This window comes from Neomonachus schauinslandi, chromosome X (assembly GCF_002201575.2).
Source record: "Neomonachus schauinslandi chromosome X, ASM220157v2, whole genome shotgun sequence".
In the NCBI taxonomy this organism is placed as follows: Eukaryota; Metazoa; Chordata; class Mammalia; order Carnivora; family Phocidae; genus Neomonachus; species Neomonachus schauinslandi.
Window position 1 is genome coordinate 55270905 of NC_058419.1, and position 16812 is coordinate 55287716.

The 16812-nt window shown below is 34.8% G+C and overlaps 1 protein-coding gene across 1 annotated transcript in view; it reads right to left on the reverse strand.

Annotated features, from left to right (window-relative positions):
* Positions 1 to 16812, reverse strand: part of DACH2 (dachshund family transcription factor 2) — a 990389-nt gene that overhangs the window by 24852 nt on the left and 948725 nt on the right. Inside the window, exon 13 of the mRNA XM_021683434.2 lies at positions 1394 to 1444. Coding sequence (XP_021539109.2) covers positions 1394 to 1444 — 51 coding nt within the window. The remainder of the gene's footprint in view (positions 1 to 1393; positions 1445 to 16812) is intronic.

Consider the following 16812-nt stretch of genomic DNA (forward strand, 5'->3'; position numbering starts at 1 on the left):
AGATAATCTCTAGTCTAGTGGGGAGATAAATATAACAAAAAAATAATTCTAGTATACTGTCACCTGCTAATAATGATAATAAAAGCTACACTTTGTTGGTCACTTCCTCTGTGCTAGGCACTGTTCTATTTATTTAAATACTTTCAATCCACATACCAATCCTATGAAGTGGGTACTATTATCTATATTTTAGACAAGGAAATTAAGGCTCAGCATGACTCTCTCTCTCTCTCTCTCTCTCTCTCTATATATATATATATATATTCTGATGTCACAGAGATAGATTCATGATTCAAACCTGTTTATCTGGTTCCAAAATTTGTGTACATTGACAGAGAGAACTGCAAAGGGTTATAAAGCAAAGAAAAAATAGGTTTGGGAAGAATTCACAGAGAGGAAAATAATTGTTTTGAATTTCAAAGGATGAAGTAAAAGTTAAACAGATAGAGAAAAAGGTACTGGCAAGCCTGGCTTTTGCATTTAAAATTAGTAACACACATAATAAAACTGAATAAAAATATATGCTAATAACTGTAATTTTTTCATAGAATAATATTAAACAGCAAATTAAAAAAAATGTCAGGATAAGAGAGAGGCCATGGAATAAAGGAAAATCCTTCATATGTACTTTATTGGCACTTCTTTCCTGCTTTTTGAACAAGAAGTCACACATTTTTATTTTTCACTTGGTCCCAAAAATTATGTAGCTAGCCGTAGGTGCTGATTGTTTTAAGCAGAGAGAACATGAGCTATAAGAAAATGGAGGCATTAAATACTGTGTTTTGCTTAAGTTATTGGGTGCATGTTTAGCATATGAGGGAATGTAGTAGGAATTGGGGAGGAAGAAGTAAGACTTTTGTATGCCATCCCCAACTGAAGAGGAACTGAAGGATTAAGGTTAATATTAGCATGGTCCAAATAAAATCCTGGAAGTCTCTCTCTAGGTTTATGATGGAATGGATTGAGAAAGTCTAATACCTGAAAGACCAGTGAGGATCTGAAACACTCCAAATAGGAGACAGTAGGGGTCTGAACTAATATGATGGCAATTTGGAAGGGAAATGACTTTGAAAGGTATTTCTGAGATAGAACTGACTATATTTGATGGCTGATTAAATGTTGGTAATAAAGAAAAGAAAGATTCAGGAGATCTCTGACGTTTCTAGTTTGAGAGACCCATGATGGTTATTTCTTAACTTAAAAAAAAAAAAAGATTTTACTGAAAGGAGCATGTTTGAAAGTAAAGATCAAAATTTTTATTTTGAATATATTTTATGCCCTGTATATGTTATGAACAAATGGATATGTCCAGAAGACACTTGGAAATATGTCCAGAAGTATTTGTGTTTCAGTAAGACAGTATTTTGCTACTTCAGCAATAATTTCAAGTTACCTGGCTCTTTAATTTCTGGCCATTCATGTTCTTCAGAAGTAGCTTCTAATTCTAGAAATAAGTAAGGCAGTCTGAGAACCTAAATGATTATTCACAAAGTCCCTGGACTAAAATCATAGAATGTATTCTTCTAGCCTCTGACCCAAAGCATTATTCTTATTAACACTTAACCAGCTTCAGTATCTATCCTTGAGACCCATGTCACTCATGAAACATCTATTAGAGAAGAGTTCTGGAAAGCATCAAGGATGTACAACAAAGAAAATACAGGAAAGTATATTCCCTTAGAAACACGCTGAGTAATTAACATTAAGTGAAATGATGTATGCAAAGACAATTTGTCAAATGTCTACACAAATATCTACATGTTTTAATCACTCAAGATAAAACTGGTCATCTGTAATGACCAAGAGAACAAAAAACACTTTTTCTCTTCTCATAGTTGCAAATGTCTTAAGAAGTAAGGATGGGTGGCTTAACCTTGGTGAGATATCTGAGCCCCTGAGGCACTGGACGTTTTAGGGGCTTCAGATACCCTCAAGCCCTGTAGACTATGGAGTGAACACCTTGTATGTGGGGCCACTTCTAATTTTTAAGAAATAATGGATCACCAAGAAAGGAAAATCAAGAGAGTAATAGAGATAAGAAAAACTTTAGATTTATTTCTTCCTAGAGTACCAAGGTACTAAAGGAAAAGGATTTTAAGGGACAAAGGTAGGTTTTCCTGAAGTAAATTGTATCTTTGCTTGAAGATAGCTTAACCTCTGTTCCCCTAACTAGCTATGCTCATCCTTCAAGTTGCAAGTAAGATACCATTTTCTCCAGGAAGTCTTCCTTGACCCCCAGGTCTTAGTTAAGTTTTGTCTCTCTATGCTCCCACAAAAACTTTGATTTCCTCCATGATATCGCACAAAATAATGCAATTATCTGTAAGGACCGTGAAGTCCCTAAAGACAGAATATTTTTCTGTCATATCCATTACAATATCCCAACATATAGCATAGTGCTCAATAAATATTTTTGCATGAAAGAATGAATAGATGAATGGAAGAAATGAATGCATAGACGATACATTTTGGAAGAATCTGAGTCTTTGCATGAAGACATTTTAGGCATGAAGGCATTTTCAAGAGATAGAGATCTGCATCAGATAATTCTGAATGCAATAGGAGATAGCAAATAGCAAACAAGTAGGTGGGGGAGAATGGACATTATTAGAAGCAGTCACAAGGACGGAAGAAGTTACAGTTATCTGCTGGATATAAAAGGAGTTAAGAAGGCTGAAAAGCAGACCTCCCAGCATGTCCATAAGAAAACATCAAAATTATCATCTTGAATCATAAAGAAAATATAAATCAGGCTTCAGAAATTGTGAAAGTAGAGCATATATGGTATATATGTGGTTGATTTTTTTTAAAGATTTTATTTATTTATTTGACAGAGAGAGACACAGTGAGAGAGGGAACACAAGCAGGGGGGAGTAGGAGAGGAAGAAGCAGGCTTCCCGCTGAGCAGGGAGCCTGATGCGGGGCTCGATCCCAGGACCTTGGGATCATGACCCAAGCCTAAGGCAGACGCTAACGACTGAGCCACCCAGGTGCCCCTATGTGATTGATTTTTACCTCAAATAGCCCCCTTCCAATATTTAAAAGTTTAAAATAATAATTTTAGTAATCAAAACAGTATTGGCATATAAACAGACACATCAGTGAACAGAACAGATTACCCAGAAATAAACCCATGCATATATGGTCAATTAATTTACAACAAAGAAGTCAAGAATATATAATGGGGAAAGGATAGTTTCTTCAATAAATAGTGTGGGGAAAACTGGACAGCCACATGCAAAAGAATGAAATTGGACCATTATCTTACACCATGCACAAAATCCAACTTAAAATCAATTAAAGACTTGAACATAAGACCTGAAACCATAGGATTTCTAGAAGAAAACATATGGGGTAATCTCCCTGACATTGGTCTTAGAAATTATTATTATTATTTTTTTTTGTATTTGACACCAAAAGCAAAAATAAGCAGGTGGGACTACATCAAACTAAAAAGCTTTTGTATAGTAAAGGAAACCATCAACAAAATGAAAAGGAAACCTACAGAACAGGAGAGAATACTTGCAAAGCATATATCTGATAAGGGATTAATACCCGAAGTATAGAAAGAACCCACACAACTCAATAGCAGAAAAATAATCCAATTTAAAAATGGACAGAGGAACTGAATAGACATTTTTCCAAAGAGGATATCTTAATGGCCAACAGGTACATGAAGAGGTGCCCAACATCACTAATCATCAGGGAAATGCAAATCAAAATCATAATGGGCTATTGTCTCATATCTTTTAGGATAGCTATTATCAAAAAGATAAGAAATTACAAGTGTTGGGGAGGATGTGGAGAAAAGGGAACCCCTGTGCACTGTTGGTGGGAATATAAATTAGGGCAGCCACTATGGAAACCAGAATGGAGGTTCCTCAAAAACTTAAAAGTATTTATCCAGAAGAAATGAAATCACTATCATGAAAAGATATCTGCATCCCCCTGTTTATGCAGCATTATTTACAATAGCCAAGACATGGAAGCAACCTAAGTGTCCATTAATGGATGAATGGGAAAAATATATAAATTCATATATATACATGAATATTATTCAGACATAGAAAAGAGGAAATCCTATCATTTACAAAAATTTGGATGGTCCTTGAGGGCATTATGTTAAGTAATAAAAGTTAGACATAGAAAGAAAAATACTGTATAATCTCACTTAGATATGGAATCCTTAAAAACCTAAAATGATAGATTCAGAGAACATACTGGTAGTTGCCAGAGATGGGAGTGGGGGGGGACAAAATGGGTGAAGGAGGTGAGAAGGTAAAAACTTCCAGTTATAAATAAGTTCTAGGATATAATATATAGTATGGTGATTATTAAATAAAAATATAATTTTAGTCATTGGGAAAATTTATGTACCTCACCTTCTTCCCTGTTACAATCTACTTATGTGCTATTACTGCTAGGCAACCTCTGATTTCCAACTGGAATGTGTTCAAGAGTTTCAATGATGATTCTGTTCTTCAGAATAAAAAATACATTTTAATATCAGTCTTGTCATTTGTAATGTTTACCTTCTTAAACTAACAAAAAATACAATAAACTACTAGAATAGCTGATCTATAAATAGAACCATCAGTGCTTTAAAACTCCCAGCTACTGGACATCTGGGTGGCTCAGTCGGTTAAGCATCTGCCTTTGGCTCAGGTCATGATTCCAGGGTCCTGGGATCGAGTCCCACATCGGACTCCCTGCTCAGTGGTGAGTCTGCTTCTCTCTCTACCCGTCCCCCTGCTCCTGCTCTTTCTCTATCTCACTCTTTATCTCTCTCAAGTAAATAAATAAAAAATAAAAAAATCTTAAAAAATAAATAAAACTCCCAACTACTATGAGTTCCATAATAAACCCAAAGGATATACCAACCAGGGTATCCTTAGTAGCAAGATGGAATTATTTCATCTCCATTTCAGTGTATTGAGTGATGAGAGCAAGGAGTTTCATGGGGCTGTGAATGTTGTAGAAGTTCTGACTTTGGGGTTAACCTGGACAAGGAAGTATAGGTGGCAGAGGGTGAGTGACGGTTCAGTGGGAACATACCTTCTCAGATAGCAGAACAGCCTACATCTAAAAGTAGCAAAAGGAGTGAAACTGGGTGGTAAGAAAGAAGGTGAGGCGAAGTTGGAGCCATAGTTCATAAGTAAAGGATGATTCTTTGTTATGCCATTTAGCATTCAAGGATTGCCTGTGTTAGTAAAGGTGAAAGAATTAAGTTAACTGAGTCTTCAGTTGAAATGTTTTATTTCAAATAAAACTTTCTATGGCAAATGATTTTACTGATGTTTGTAGAAGCCTGAATCTAAATATCAAACCTTGCTAAGAACATTTTCTTCATTTGATCAACTCACAGAATAACTCACATTTTCATAATTAACTAAGATTGTAAACATCTATAAAATTGATAACAAGTGTGCCATCCCTAATTACAAAGAAAACTGCTTTTAAATTAGAAATATGTAGAGGAAAAAGTAAAAGTGTTATTTTATGACATGTAACTCTCTCCTCCTGTACCATCTCCATTCAATCCATCCCACACTGCTCTCAGATTAATCTCTCAAATGGGTTCCTGTTATGTGTTTATTGCTACATATTGTATACTTTTTAGCATAAAATTAACTAAGAGTATGATGGGTTTAACTTGCTTCAAAAAAAGTCATCCAAAGATGAAGAAATATTCCCCCTATCATAACACAATGAATTACCATGACACGGCCTGAAAAGTTCATTAGTTGAGTTTAACTGCATTTGCAATTATTGTAGTGCATCCTGGTCACCACAGTTCTCTGATTCAAATAGGTAAGGGAAGAGGCTCCTGGGTGGCTTATTTTACTGAGTGTCTGACTTAGACTCAGGTCATGATCTCAGGGTTCCCTGCTCAGTGGGGAATCTGCTTGTCCCTCTCCCTCCCCTTCCCCTCCTTTTCCTCCTCTCCCTTTCCCCCCTATCTACCCACCCTCCTTCATGACTCTCCTGTGCACACTCTCTCTCAGATAAATAAATAAAATCTTTTTTAAAAAAATAAAAATTAAAAAAACACAAGTAGGTAAGGGAAATTGTTGATGGGGCATAAATCAATTCCAAAAATTTTAATAAATATGCCCGGATATCCTAGGCAACCTTACTATTACTAAATCAGTACATTTGCTTTCCTGAAATTTCTGTCTCCCATATTTCTAATGTATCAGGACTTAAAACATGGTCCCAGGTCTGTGTTCTCACTTCTATTATCATTTAGTTTAAAACTAGAAATTTTGGAGAAAGATTGCAATGTAACTGAGATAAGGCATAAAAGGGAAATCTCACATGGTCAGTATGAGGTCAAGGGAAGGGACTTTGTTTAAAACATTAAAGAACTGAGCTTCAGAATTATCATCAACATCTAGGCATTTTATTTTATTTTTATTTTTATTTTTTAAAGATTTTATTTATTTATTTAACAGAGAGAGATACAGCGAGAGAAGGAACACAAGCAGGGGGAGTGGGAGAGGGAGAAGCAGGCTTCCCGCCGAGCAGGGAGCCCGATGTGGGGCTCGATCCCAGGACCCTGGGATCATGATCTGAGCCGAAGGCAGACGCTTAACGACTGAGCCACCCAGGCGCCCCTCTAGGCATTTTATATATGAAATTACTTCCACCCTTTCCAATAATAGCTAACTACCTTTATATCTAACTTTCTTTTTACATCTCATAATTTAGCTGCTCATATTATTCAAGAGACAATTAAATCATGTGACATTTTTAAAATGTTCAGATTTTATTTCAATAACTCATCGAGAAAGAAAAGCAGATGTGTTTTATGTGTATATATTGTGTGTGTGCATACATGCATGAACATGAATGCAAACAGGAATGAAACCATTCTGACTCGTTTTGCATTACCTGCAACACCTGATGGATTTCTATCATTTTTAATGAGGAATCACATCTATGTGTATGATTGGGGGTAGTTTTTCTCTATCAAGTTCAAGTTGAAGTGGCAAAATTTTGGTTCCCTATCAGTTTTCACCTTTCTAATACTAAAAGCTGCCCAACAAAATTAGCTTCTTAGCATTATAATTGTTCAAATTCCTATAGTTGCTTCTACTTCCTAAGAAGTCCCAGCTATCCACCAGACTCAGAACCAAATTGCCCCAACAATGCTAAGCCAGTGTGGATAACTGCTACCAGATGAGATGAAGCCACAGACAGTATTGGGCACCTGGACCCCTGAGAATTGGGCAGCAAAGGGCACAGGCTTCCTCTGGTCATTACACTAAGCTTTGAATAATGCAGCCCTGCTTATCATGTGATTGATTATTTGGTACCCTTCTTATTGTGTTATGGTGGAAGGAAGTCATACTACCAGAGCAGGGCTGCTTAGTCAATAAAAACCCATAGGGATCTTTCTCCTCTAGAGCAGAGAAAGAGCTTACATTCTTCTCAGGACTCTTAAAACTTCCATAAATAAAGATGGTGAGGAGGTGATGGTGAGAGGAAACATCTGGAAGTGAGCAACATGGTTCCAAATAGAAGACCCACAGTCTGTGGTTAGCCAGCTGTGGAATACAAACACCTTTTATAAGACAGGGTGAGGAGTAGAAGTGGCAATGTGTAGGAATAACTTAGAGGTTCCTTGGTGAACCAGATTTTAGATGGACTCAAGTATTTTTAGTGGGAATGGACCAAAGAGAAAGTGAAGACATTTTAAATAAACTAGGGCAGGGCCACAGTTTGGGTTTTGGTTTTTCATTAGGCTTTTAAAAAATCTGGCCTTGGTTTTTCATTAGGCTACAATGAATATTTGGATGTACAGAAATTTCTTTGGGCCATATAGATGCCCTTTCCATTTTCTTGTTCTCTACTGAAGGTATTTCTCAAGAAGAAACTTTTTAGAAATAACAGATGTTCAGAAATGATTTTCCAGTTTTTGATTCGCCACAATTTTTCTGTTTCCCAGTACAACCCTTCCGCCTAAAAGCAAGTTCACTAAGCACACAAAGCCAGGAAAAGGCACTCTGGTGTGATTCAATAGAACAACTGAGGACAAGAATATTGGACTGTTTAAACAAGTGACCTGAAACAAGATGTATGTTCATATTGGTTTGGAAATAACCAAACCAGAGGAAGCTTTGCAAATACCGACCTAGTTCCTGAATTTTGATTTGCGCTATGACTTTACTTCAATGACTGCAGTTGGCAATTTGAAAATAAAAACTCAGTGACAAGTGACAAAGTCAAAATGCTTTTATTTATACTGAAGTTCAGCAAGTACATTTTTAACAAAGAAGGTGTACTTTAACTTAATATATGTCAGAACAGAGAAACCATACATATGTTTCTAGTCTCTAACACACTACTGCATTTTTTTCCTTAAAAGACAAAAAACCAAGCTGAAGTGAGCGTAGAAAAGCATCACATATGGTCAGGTTACTTTACCCATTAGGATTTAGCTCATATTCTTAAACTGATCAATCAAATGCAAGGACAAAGTTTACATCATTGCATTTAAGCTGTACACATGTTCCTATTTTAACGTAATATAGACTGAATAGATGCTTCAGTAAACAAAGCTTTGCTGATAAACACAATTGAAATTATTCCATGTTGAATAGTTTCAGAGATAAACTGGAATCACAAGCATCTTCATTTATGTAAAGCCAGCGAGGACCTTTCAGGCTGAATAAAACTGTTGTGCCATTGCTAAACAGTAATAGTTACCTCCTTTAAAAAAAAGAAAACAAGTTAGTTCTTCTGAGGAATAATTCTGATATGTGCTTAAAAATACTGAACTTCTATTTTCAGGAAACCAAATGATCTGATGTAATAGGCTTGATTTAGTATTGGTAAAATTTTAAATTTCTTAACATTTCTATAGTTATTGTGTCAGTTTTCAAAGGTCTTTCAAGGTTTTTTTTTTTTTTTTTTTTTTGCTACAGCATCTGTTCTTCCCACAGCACTGAAGACCTTGAAGACTGATAAGACCCATTCCATAAAATGTGATGTCTATAGTTATCCACATTATTTTTGCTTTTTGTATATAATGATATGTTCAAGATCCCTATGATTTACTACAAGGAAAAAGGAGTGTCTGGTTATAATCTAAGGTAATGATAGCTTTGTACATTTAGAATCCCCCCTCCCCAGATTGACCCTGACTGTGTATACTGCATGAAGGGAGACTAGTTCTGAGTATCAATTTAACCATGTGTTTGGTCAAACTTAAATGTTGGCAATCTACTTAAATGTCAGCAATGAAAAGAACCCATACCATCCATATTTGGTTGTGTGGATAAAAATTATACTTGGAAACAATTTTCAAAAAGAAATTCTACCTCTTTTTGTCTAACCTTGCTCTTTTCCATAGCCATGGCTTATGACTTGAGTCTCTATCCAGCTACTTCATAAAATTTGCCTTTGGTCACAAAAGAAGAATCAGGAAAGAAAGTGTGGATGTACCAATCCATCACCTATGCTTAAGAAACAATTAAGTCTGTGTTTGTGAGTCAAATGTATCAACTTCACACATGAAGGAGAGTATATTATCATTGCTGAACTGATATGCCTAGTCTAAAATATTCAGTCTGGTCAAAATTTAGCATTGTCAAGAGGAAAATATACCCTTTTTAAGCCTTGTGTATAAAATCTTTAAATACTTATTCTTTCTCTATAGATGTATTGTGGTGAGTCCAGTGGAATTTTCTGGATAACACTTCAGAACCAAAAATGAAGATATGGTAAGGTAATAGAAGAATAAAAGTCTGTGTTAGTCAGATGACCTAAAGGGTCAAACTTAGAGGGCAATTTTTGCCAAAGATATTTTGCCAAAGAGCCTGTGGAATTAACTTGAACTTTACCTAAGACCAGAAGAAAACAAAGTTTGAATTTGGGGGAACTGTTTAGTAGTCTGTCACCCCAGCGAATTGCTCAAATTCCTTTGTGGCACCTAAGAATAGTCATTCTCATAAAATTCACTAGATAGTTGCTCAGTTTTCCAGTCTATCTCATCTTCTGTATACACAGCCTAACTGTCAAAGGAAAGCTCTTCAGCATCAAATGGAAAACAAGATTGAACTTTATACAATGTAGCTAAAGCTTAAGTCATGCAGTATAAATTGTGAACATCACAAACTTGAAAGCAATGGCAAAACAAAATAATATCTTCTAAAAAAGGTCCATAAGCACAATAACAAATGCTAAAAAGCAATCACCATTTGCCCTTTAGAAAAATGGTTTCTGAAAAATCTCCCTTCTTTATTATGTTTAATTACTGCCTTAAAAAAAAAAAAAAGACAAACATATCTGCCCACACCCTTCATTAAATGTGCTGGTTTACAAGACCTATCAGGAGCTATTCCACAGCAGCTCAAAAATCCTAAGAAAAACTAGGCTAACAAGAAGACAGTATTAATATGAATCAATGTTTTCTACCCAGAATACAATAAATTGAGATTTCATAGTAGTAAACCTTTTTCTCCTAATTTAGAGAATAGTAGCAAAATAGACTCTTGTGCAGCATGCTGTATAATGTTGACACAGATTCTGTTACTGTTTTACATATACCAATACAGAGTGATCATAAGGAAGGAGCCAATATTGACCTGCTAATTGACACTGATCCTTGGAGCAATCTCAATGTTTGCAACATTTCAATTTCAAAATGCATTTCAGCTATAATATGAGTGATTTATCATTTAGTAGTAGCTGTCAAAGTAAACTAGATAAAACAAAAACATCTGGAGCCCTAAATAGAGGAGAACAGTAGCTGAATTTCAATCCAAACCCAGTGTGCTCACTTCATTAGGAACAAGAAACATCTAATTAGTAATTAAATGTTTCGTGGTTTTAAGAGTGTTTATACTTGAGTTCCAAAAGAGATGATGTAATATGCATTCTAGATATAAATAAGATTAAAGATCAGGAAGAGCAACCAACAAAGCCTCTCTAGAAAAATGTTAGGGAGCTTGGGAATTTGTAAGGAGCAATACACATTGACATTTGGGAAGAGATGCAGTTTATCGCTTTAAGATTTACCAGATAAGTACAAGGGGGGGATTTGATATACACAGATGTGACCATTTAAAAAATAAAAACGAAAGCCCATATAGTCCTTCTCTTAGCACAGTACTGCCTGATATAGGCATACACCATGGCACAGGAGTCTGGTGTGGTCCCCTTCATACAGGAGATGAGCCTCTGCTGATCAGTTGAGTAATCTTTAAAGAACCACACCTGGTTGTTCCAAACTCAAGAAAGTGTGAGACTTGCCTTCTGTGGCATACATCTGAAGCTTATGAAAGGAAAAAGCTAAAATCAGGTGTCACAAAAAAGGCAGATATGTGGGAAAAGACCATAAGAAAACATATGAGGATTGCTTATAGTTCAGTCAAAATCAATTAAACATATCTATTTGTAAAAAGACACTAGTTTGTTTTTAAGTGACTTAGTTAATTTGAATATGCTATTCAATTTCCCCTATAGTTTAATACATGCTGTTTGACTATCAAATAAGACATTTCTGGATGCTATATTTTTAGTCACACATCTTTGTTATTCAGTTCAGATGATATTAGTACAATTTTTAAAAATTGTATTTGTCTCAATCCATGATTTATTTCTTTTTTTATCCATGATTTATTTCTAATTTGACATTATTCACTGAATTAGGTTAAAGTCAGCACACCTACTCTACACAAGCAGAACTTCTACAGTCTATCAAGAGCACAAGAAGTCAAATTCTTGTGCCTTAGAAGAAATTCCTTCAGAGCATGGAATGACTGGAATGTCACATTGATATGAATTAATGTAACATTTTAAAACGTGTAGAGTAGGTGGCCATTCCAGCCGGAATTGCATGTACTGTCAAAGGGAACTGATTATTGGAGAATCGATTAAAAACTTAGTTGGCCTTTTGCATAAGATGAGTGGTGCTTTTGTCACATCAGCAATTAATTCTAGGGCAGATGTAAAAATAACATAATAAATTAGATTTTGCTTGATGTAGGGAGGGCACATTAGGATGAGACATTAAAATTTTCTGATCACTAGAGTGCCACTTAACACATTGGAATACTGCTCTATTAGATTCTCAGGAGGCATGAAAGTAATGATGACAGGTATTTCCCCCCATCCTTTGGCCAGGCCTCCATTAAATAAACAGTTAAAGATATTTGAGGCTATTTCCTGGACAATTCAAGCCAAATGACCTATTTGGTTCTAATTACTGGAACATCATAGGCATCTGGTCATGTTTAGATCAGAGGGTGAACAATGGAAAATAACCATGATGTGACTGATCCATCATATCTGCCTCTCTTTCCTATGTCTATAGATTTTTCAGTCTGTTTAGTTGTTGATAGTTTAATAAAGAAGAAGTAGGATTGGAGATAGGAGGAAAGCAGAAAAGAATAAAAGGGGTATTTTTAGTAGCTTGGGTATGTGTTTTTATCAATGCCTTCTTTATAAATAAGGAAAGGGATTAAATAACTTGCTTTACCATCAACAGATCAAAGGGAGAACTAGGTACGGCAAAATTTGCAAACTAGATCTGTCTATAATTCCCTTAGAGAACACTACAGACATGTTTTTTGTTTGTTTTTGTTTTTTGGATTTTGGTTTTTTTTTAGAAAAGTGAGCTCCAAAGCAGTGATAATATTGGTCATTTGCACAAATGAGTTACTTCCTCACATATTTCCTGTTAAATCCCAGGTCAGGCAGATATAAAGCTATTTCACAGTAATCACAGCTTAAAGTGGGTGTGCCTACGTTTAAGTTTCTGTCACACCATTTAGAAATAGCATTTTCTCTGTCTCAAAAATTCTTGCACCTACTTATCCCACTAGGATGCTGTGTGGATTCATGTGATAACATTTATGAAACACTATGAACTCCATGGAAGAAAGGGGTTATAGAAGTGTAAAGTATCATGTTCAATCATCATCATGATTATCCCCTAAAAACTTGTGAAGCCTATTCTCTAGCACACTTTCCCTGTACGTGCAAGGTTCTATTTATCAGTAATGAACAAATAATAATTGAAGGTTCCATATTTTAAGAATTTGAGTATTAATTCTAAAGAATTACAGCACTAGATAAGCAGGTAACTGCTACAGCACTCTATTCGTGCCTATGATCAGTTGGAGTTCCGGCATCAGTGTTCAGGCTGCACAGAAAAAACAATAAGACCTGGTCAAAATTTCATTATGACAAAGAAAATCCAAAATCTACTCAATGAACTTCGCTGGAAACCACAAAATGGCTTTATAGTATTTTGCTGTGCTATATATGTTCAAGATTTGAATGAATCTCTGTGTAATAAATGTATTATTTTATTAGACTTATACCTTTAACATATATTCATTGGTGTGAGTTTCATTCTATTAAAAATGAAACTATACAAAGGTGAGCAAAACTGTAGATTTACAGTAGTTTAAAACTTAATCTTATTCTCTCAGGGTGATATTGACAATATAAAAATAGTGTAAATGATATTTCCTAACTCTAAAATATGCTTATGAGCCCCTTGTGCATGCTACTGTTTTACAATCTGCAGTGAAATGCATGACTAGCTTAATAAGCAAGGCATTAAGAAAGGTTTCTCCCCCTTCATAATCTAAAACATGAATAAAGATCCACACCATTTTCCCTGAGTCAAAATCTTTGTTAATGATTGCAATTTCCCCTCAGGATGAGATTTCCTTCCCTCACAGAATGGTTATTTAAAAGTAACTTCTCACTGTGTATTTATTTTTTTAATTTTTTGAGTAGTTGACACACAGTATTACATTAGCTCGAGGTGTACAACATAGTAATTCAACATCTCTATATGTTATTTTATGCTCACCACAAATGTAGCTACCATCTGTCACCATACAAGGCTATTACAATATCATTGACTGTATTCTTTATGCTGTGCCTTTTATTCCTACAACTCGTTCATTCCATAACGGGAAGCCTGTATTTAAAAAAAAAAAAAAAAACTGCAAAGAAATTTGTCTATTATGTTTTTGAAGGTTCAATTTACGTTTGGAAAAAGTTATTTTTCCTACCCAGAGCTCATGTTTTCTTTCAAGTGTTCCCTCACCACTTACTCACTTATATAAACAATGGGGTTAGAGAGTGCACTTGATATGATGAGCACTGGGTATTGTATGTAAGTGATGATTCACTGAATTCTACTCCTAAAACCAACATTGTACTGTATGTTAACTAACTATAATTTAAATAAAAATTTGGGGAAAAAAGGAGTGCACTTGTTTTGATAAGCACTGGGTGTTGTATGTAACTGTTAAATCACTAAATTGTAGGGCGCCTGGGTGGCTCAGTTGGTTAAGTGACTGCCTTCGGCTCAGGTCATGATCCTGGAGTCCTGGGATCGAGTCCCGCATCGGGCTCCCTGCTCGGCAGGGAGCCTGCTTCTCCCTCTGACCGTCCCCCCTCTCACGTGCTCTCTGGCTCTCTCATTCTCTCTGTCTCAAATAAATAAATAAAATCTTTAAAAAAAATCACTAAATTGTACACATGAAACTAATATTACACTGATGTTAACTAACTGGAATTTAAATAAAAACTTTTAAAAAGACAATGAGATTTCCTTAAGAACTGATAGGCTTCATCATAGGCATATTTGGGGCTATCAAACCTTTCTTTTGCGGTAGCTACCTTATTCATGAACTAATGGCAATATTTTATAAACGATTTCTCCAGCTAAGTAGTAAGTTTTATGTTTTCTTTAAGTTGCTTAACTAGTGATGTGTTTCTAATCGTCAAGTGGGCACTGTACTATTTGGCACTAAATAAGATCATATCTGAAAGGCCATGTTTTTCTAACCTGAATAAGAGAGAGAGAAAACAATGTGCTGGTTAATGCTCCTATTCAGTCTTAGGTTCAATCCAAATTAAATATTCAGTCAATTGTATGAGTTCTACTTCATTGTGGAAACAAGTTCTGAATGTGCCATTCTCAAATCAAATAACTGATAACAGTTTGGGGTCCAGTTAGATATTAGTATAGTAGTATAAATATGGAGCTATATTTTGAAAATAGGAAAAGTAGACTAATGCAAGAAAGGGGTAGATAATAAAATAGTATAGCATTCGATTACTCTTCTAGAGAAAGCATTGTTTTAGAGTCATTTTTTAACAGGGTCTGATGTGGCGTCTTTTAAAAAAAAAATGGAAGTTTCTTGAAAATAATAACCACTTGACTTTATTAGACCCCAAATTTCTGATTTATATTTTAATCAAAAGAAAGATCAGTACAGGTTGCCTTTTCTTTGCAAATGGTGTCACAACAGAACATCAATCTCTCTTGTCACTTTTAACTCACTTTGTTTTTGTGAATTAATTCTTTAATTTCCCCTTTTCCCCTTTATTTAATCTCTAGTCTTTGAAAGACCCACCCTAAAAAGGTGGCATATACCCTTCTCTTGTCATATGAGGATAAATTATAAAAAATATATTTGCCATAACTGTATACTGAAGAGAATATGTTTTAAAGGAAGTTTTATACATCAATTATATGCCAAATATTTCACTCTTACTAAAATCTACACATGGAAACACAAATGCTAACTTCGTATGTATTTTATTAGGAATAGTAATAATGAAATCTTGTATTTGTCATACTTGTCAGAAAGTATGGATCTAACTTATTGAAGAGGATGATTAGGCAAATATAATAATTATTATTTTACTAAAATTAAGGAAGAGATAGGTTGAATTACTTCTCAATCTTAGTAACTGAGTTAGCCAGTTAGTGACTGAAAAATTCTGACTACTAGACCAGGGCTCTTCCTACACTGTGTCTCCCACAGACCAGATATAAAATGTCAATAAAAGTGCATGTGTCTAGTACACAGACCTGCAATTTTTGAGCCACAATAAGAGCTCTAGATGTACTTGAATTCTACTTTCCTACAGAGAAAAGAAAGGAAAAGAAAGAAAAATAAATACAAACTAGTATTTATGGAACACTGACTATGTTAGGAGCCATACTAAGCCATTCTAAGCACTTGTGTCACATGTGGAATGTCATATTCTTTCACTACTTCTTATAGATAATGCCATGGTGAAAAGTGGTAAGTTGCTTATGTCATTCTTCTAAAAATCTAAGGTTGTATTACCCACCTTCCATAAGCATATGATTTTAAAAATATTTTGTAAAGGTCAAATTTATTTGAGTTTTATTTAGGAAGCATATTGTAAATATTTTATGTAATATTTAAAAGTACAATTAAGTTATTTTTTACAACTTTTAGCTACTCCTTTTGTATGTTAAACTAATAGAAAAACATCATAATCCTACATTTCAAAGGAATTAAAATGTGTGATCAAAATATGGAGGAAAATGAAAATGAAAGTAATGGGAAAACATTAAATGTTTACTTGAACAACATTAAAAAGGACCACATCCAACATTTCCCATGGAAGGTTGAAAGGCAGTTACCAGGAGATTGTAAAATTTGAGTTGCAGGTTATGCCTCACCCATTTTAAATGGCTACTCACCAATGCTGAGATCAACATGATATTCATCTGTATTTTTTTTAAAGTAAATACAAGCACTTAAAAATTTACGGGGCAATAGGGAAATAGTGAAGAAATGTTTGTAAAAATGCTGTTTTCTTTAAAGTTAAAAGAGGAATTGGTGAAATGTTGTCCAAATAACCATTTGCATGACTGAGATAAGTAGATTGCAGTTTAAGTAAGCAGATTATTACTAATGTTAATTTTCAAACATTAAACAAGTAAATTATAAACTGTGGGGGTCAACAGATTAGGGGACTTCAAGGAGGTCTGTATAAAATCTAAAGAATGTTTTT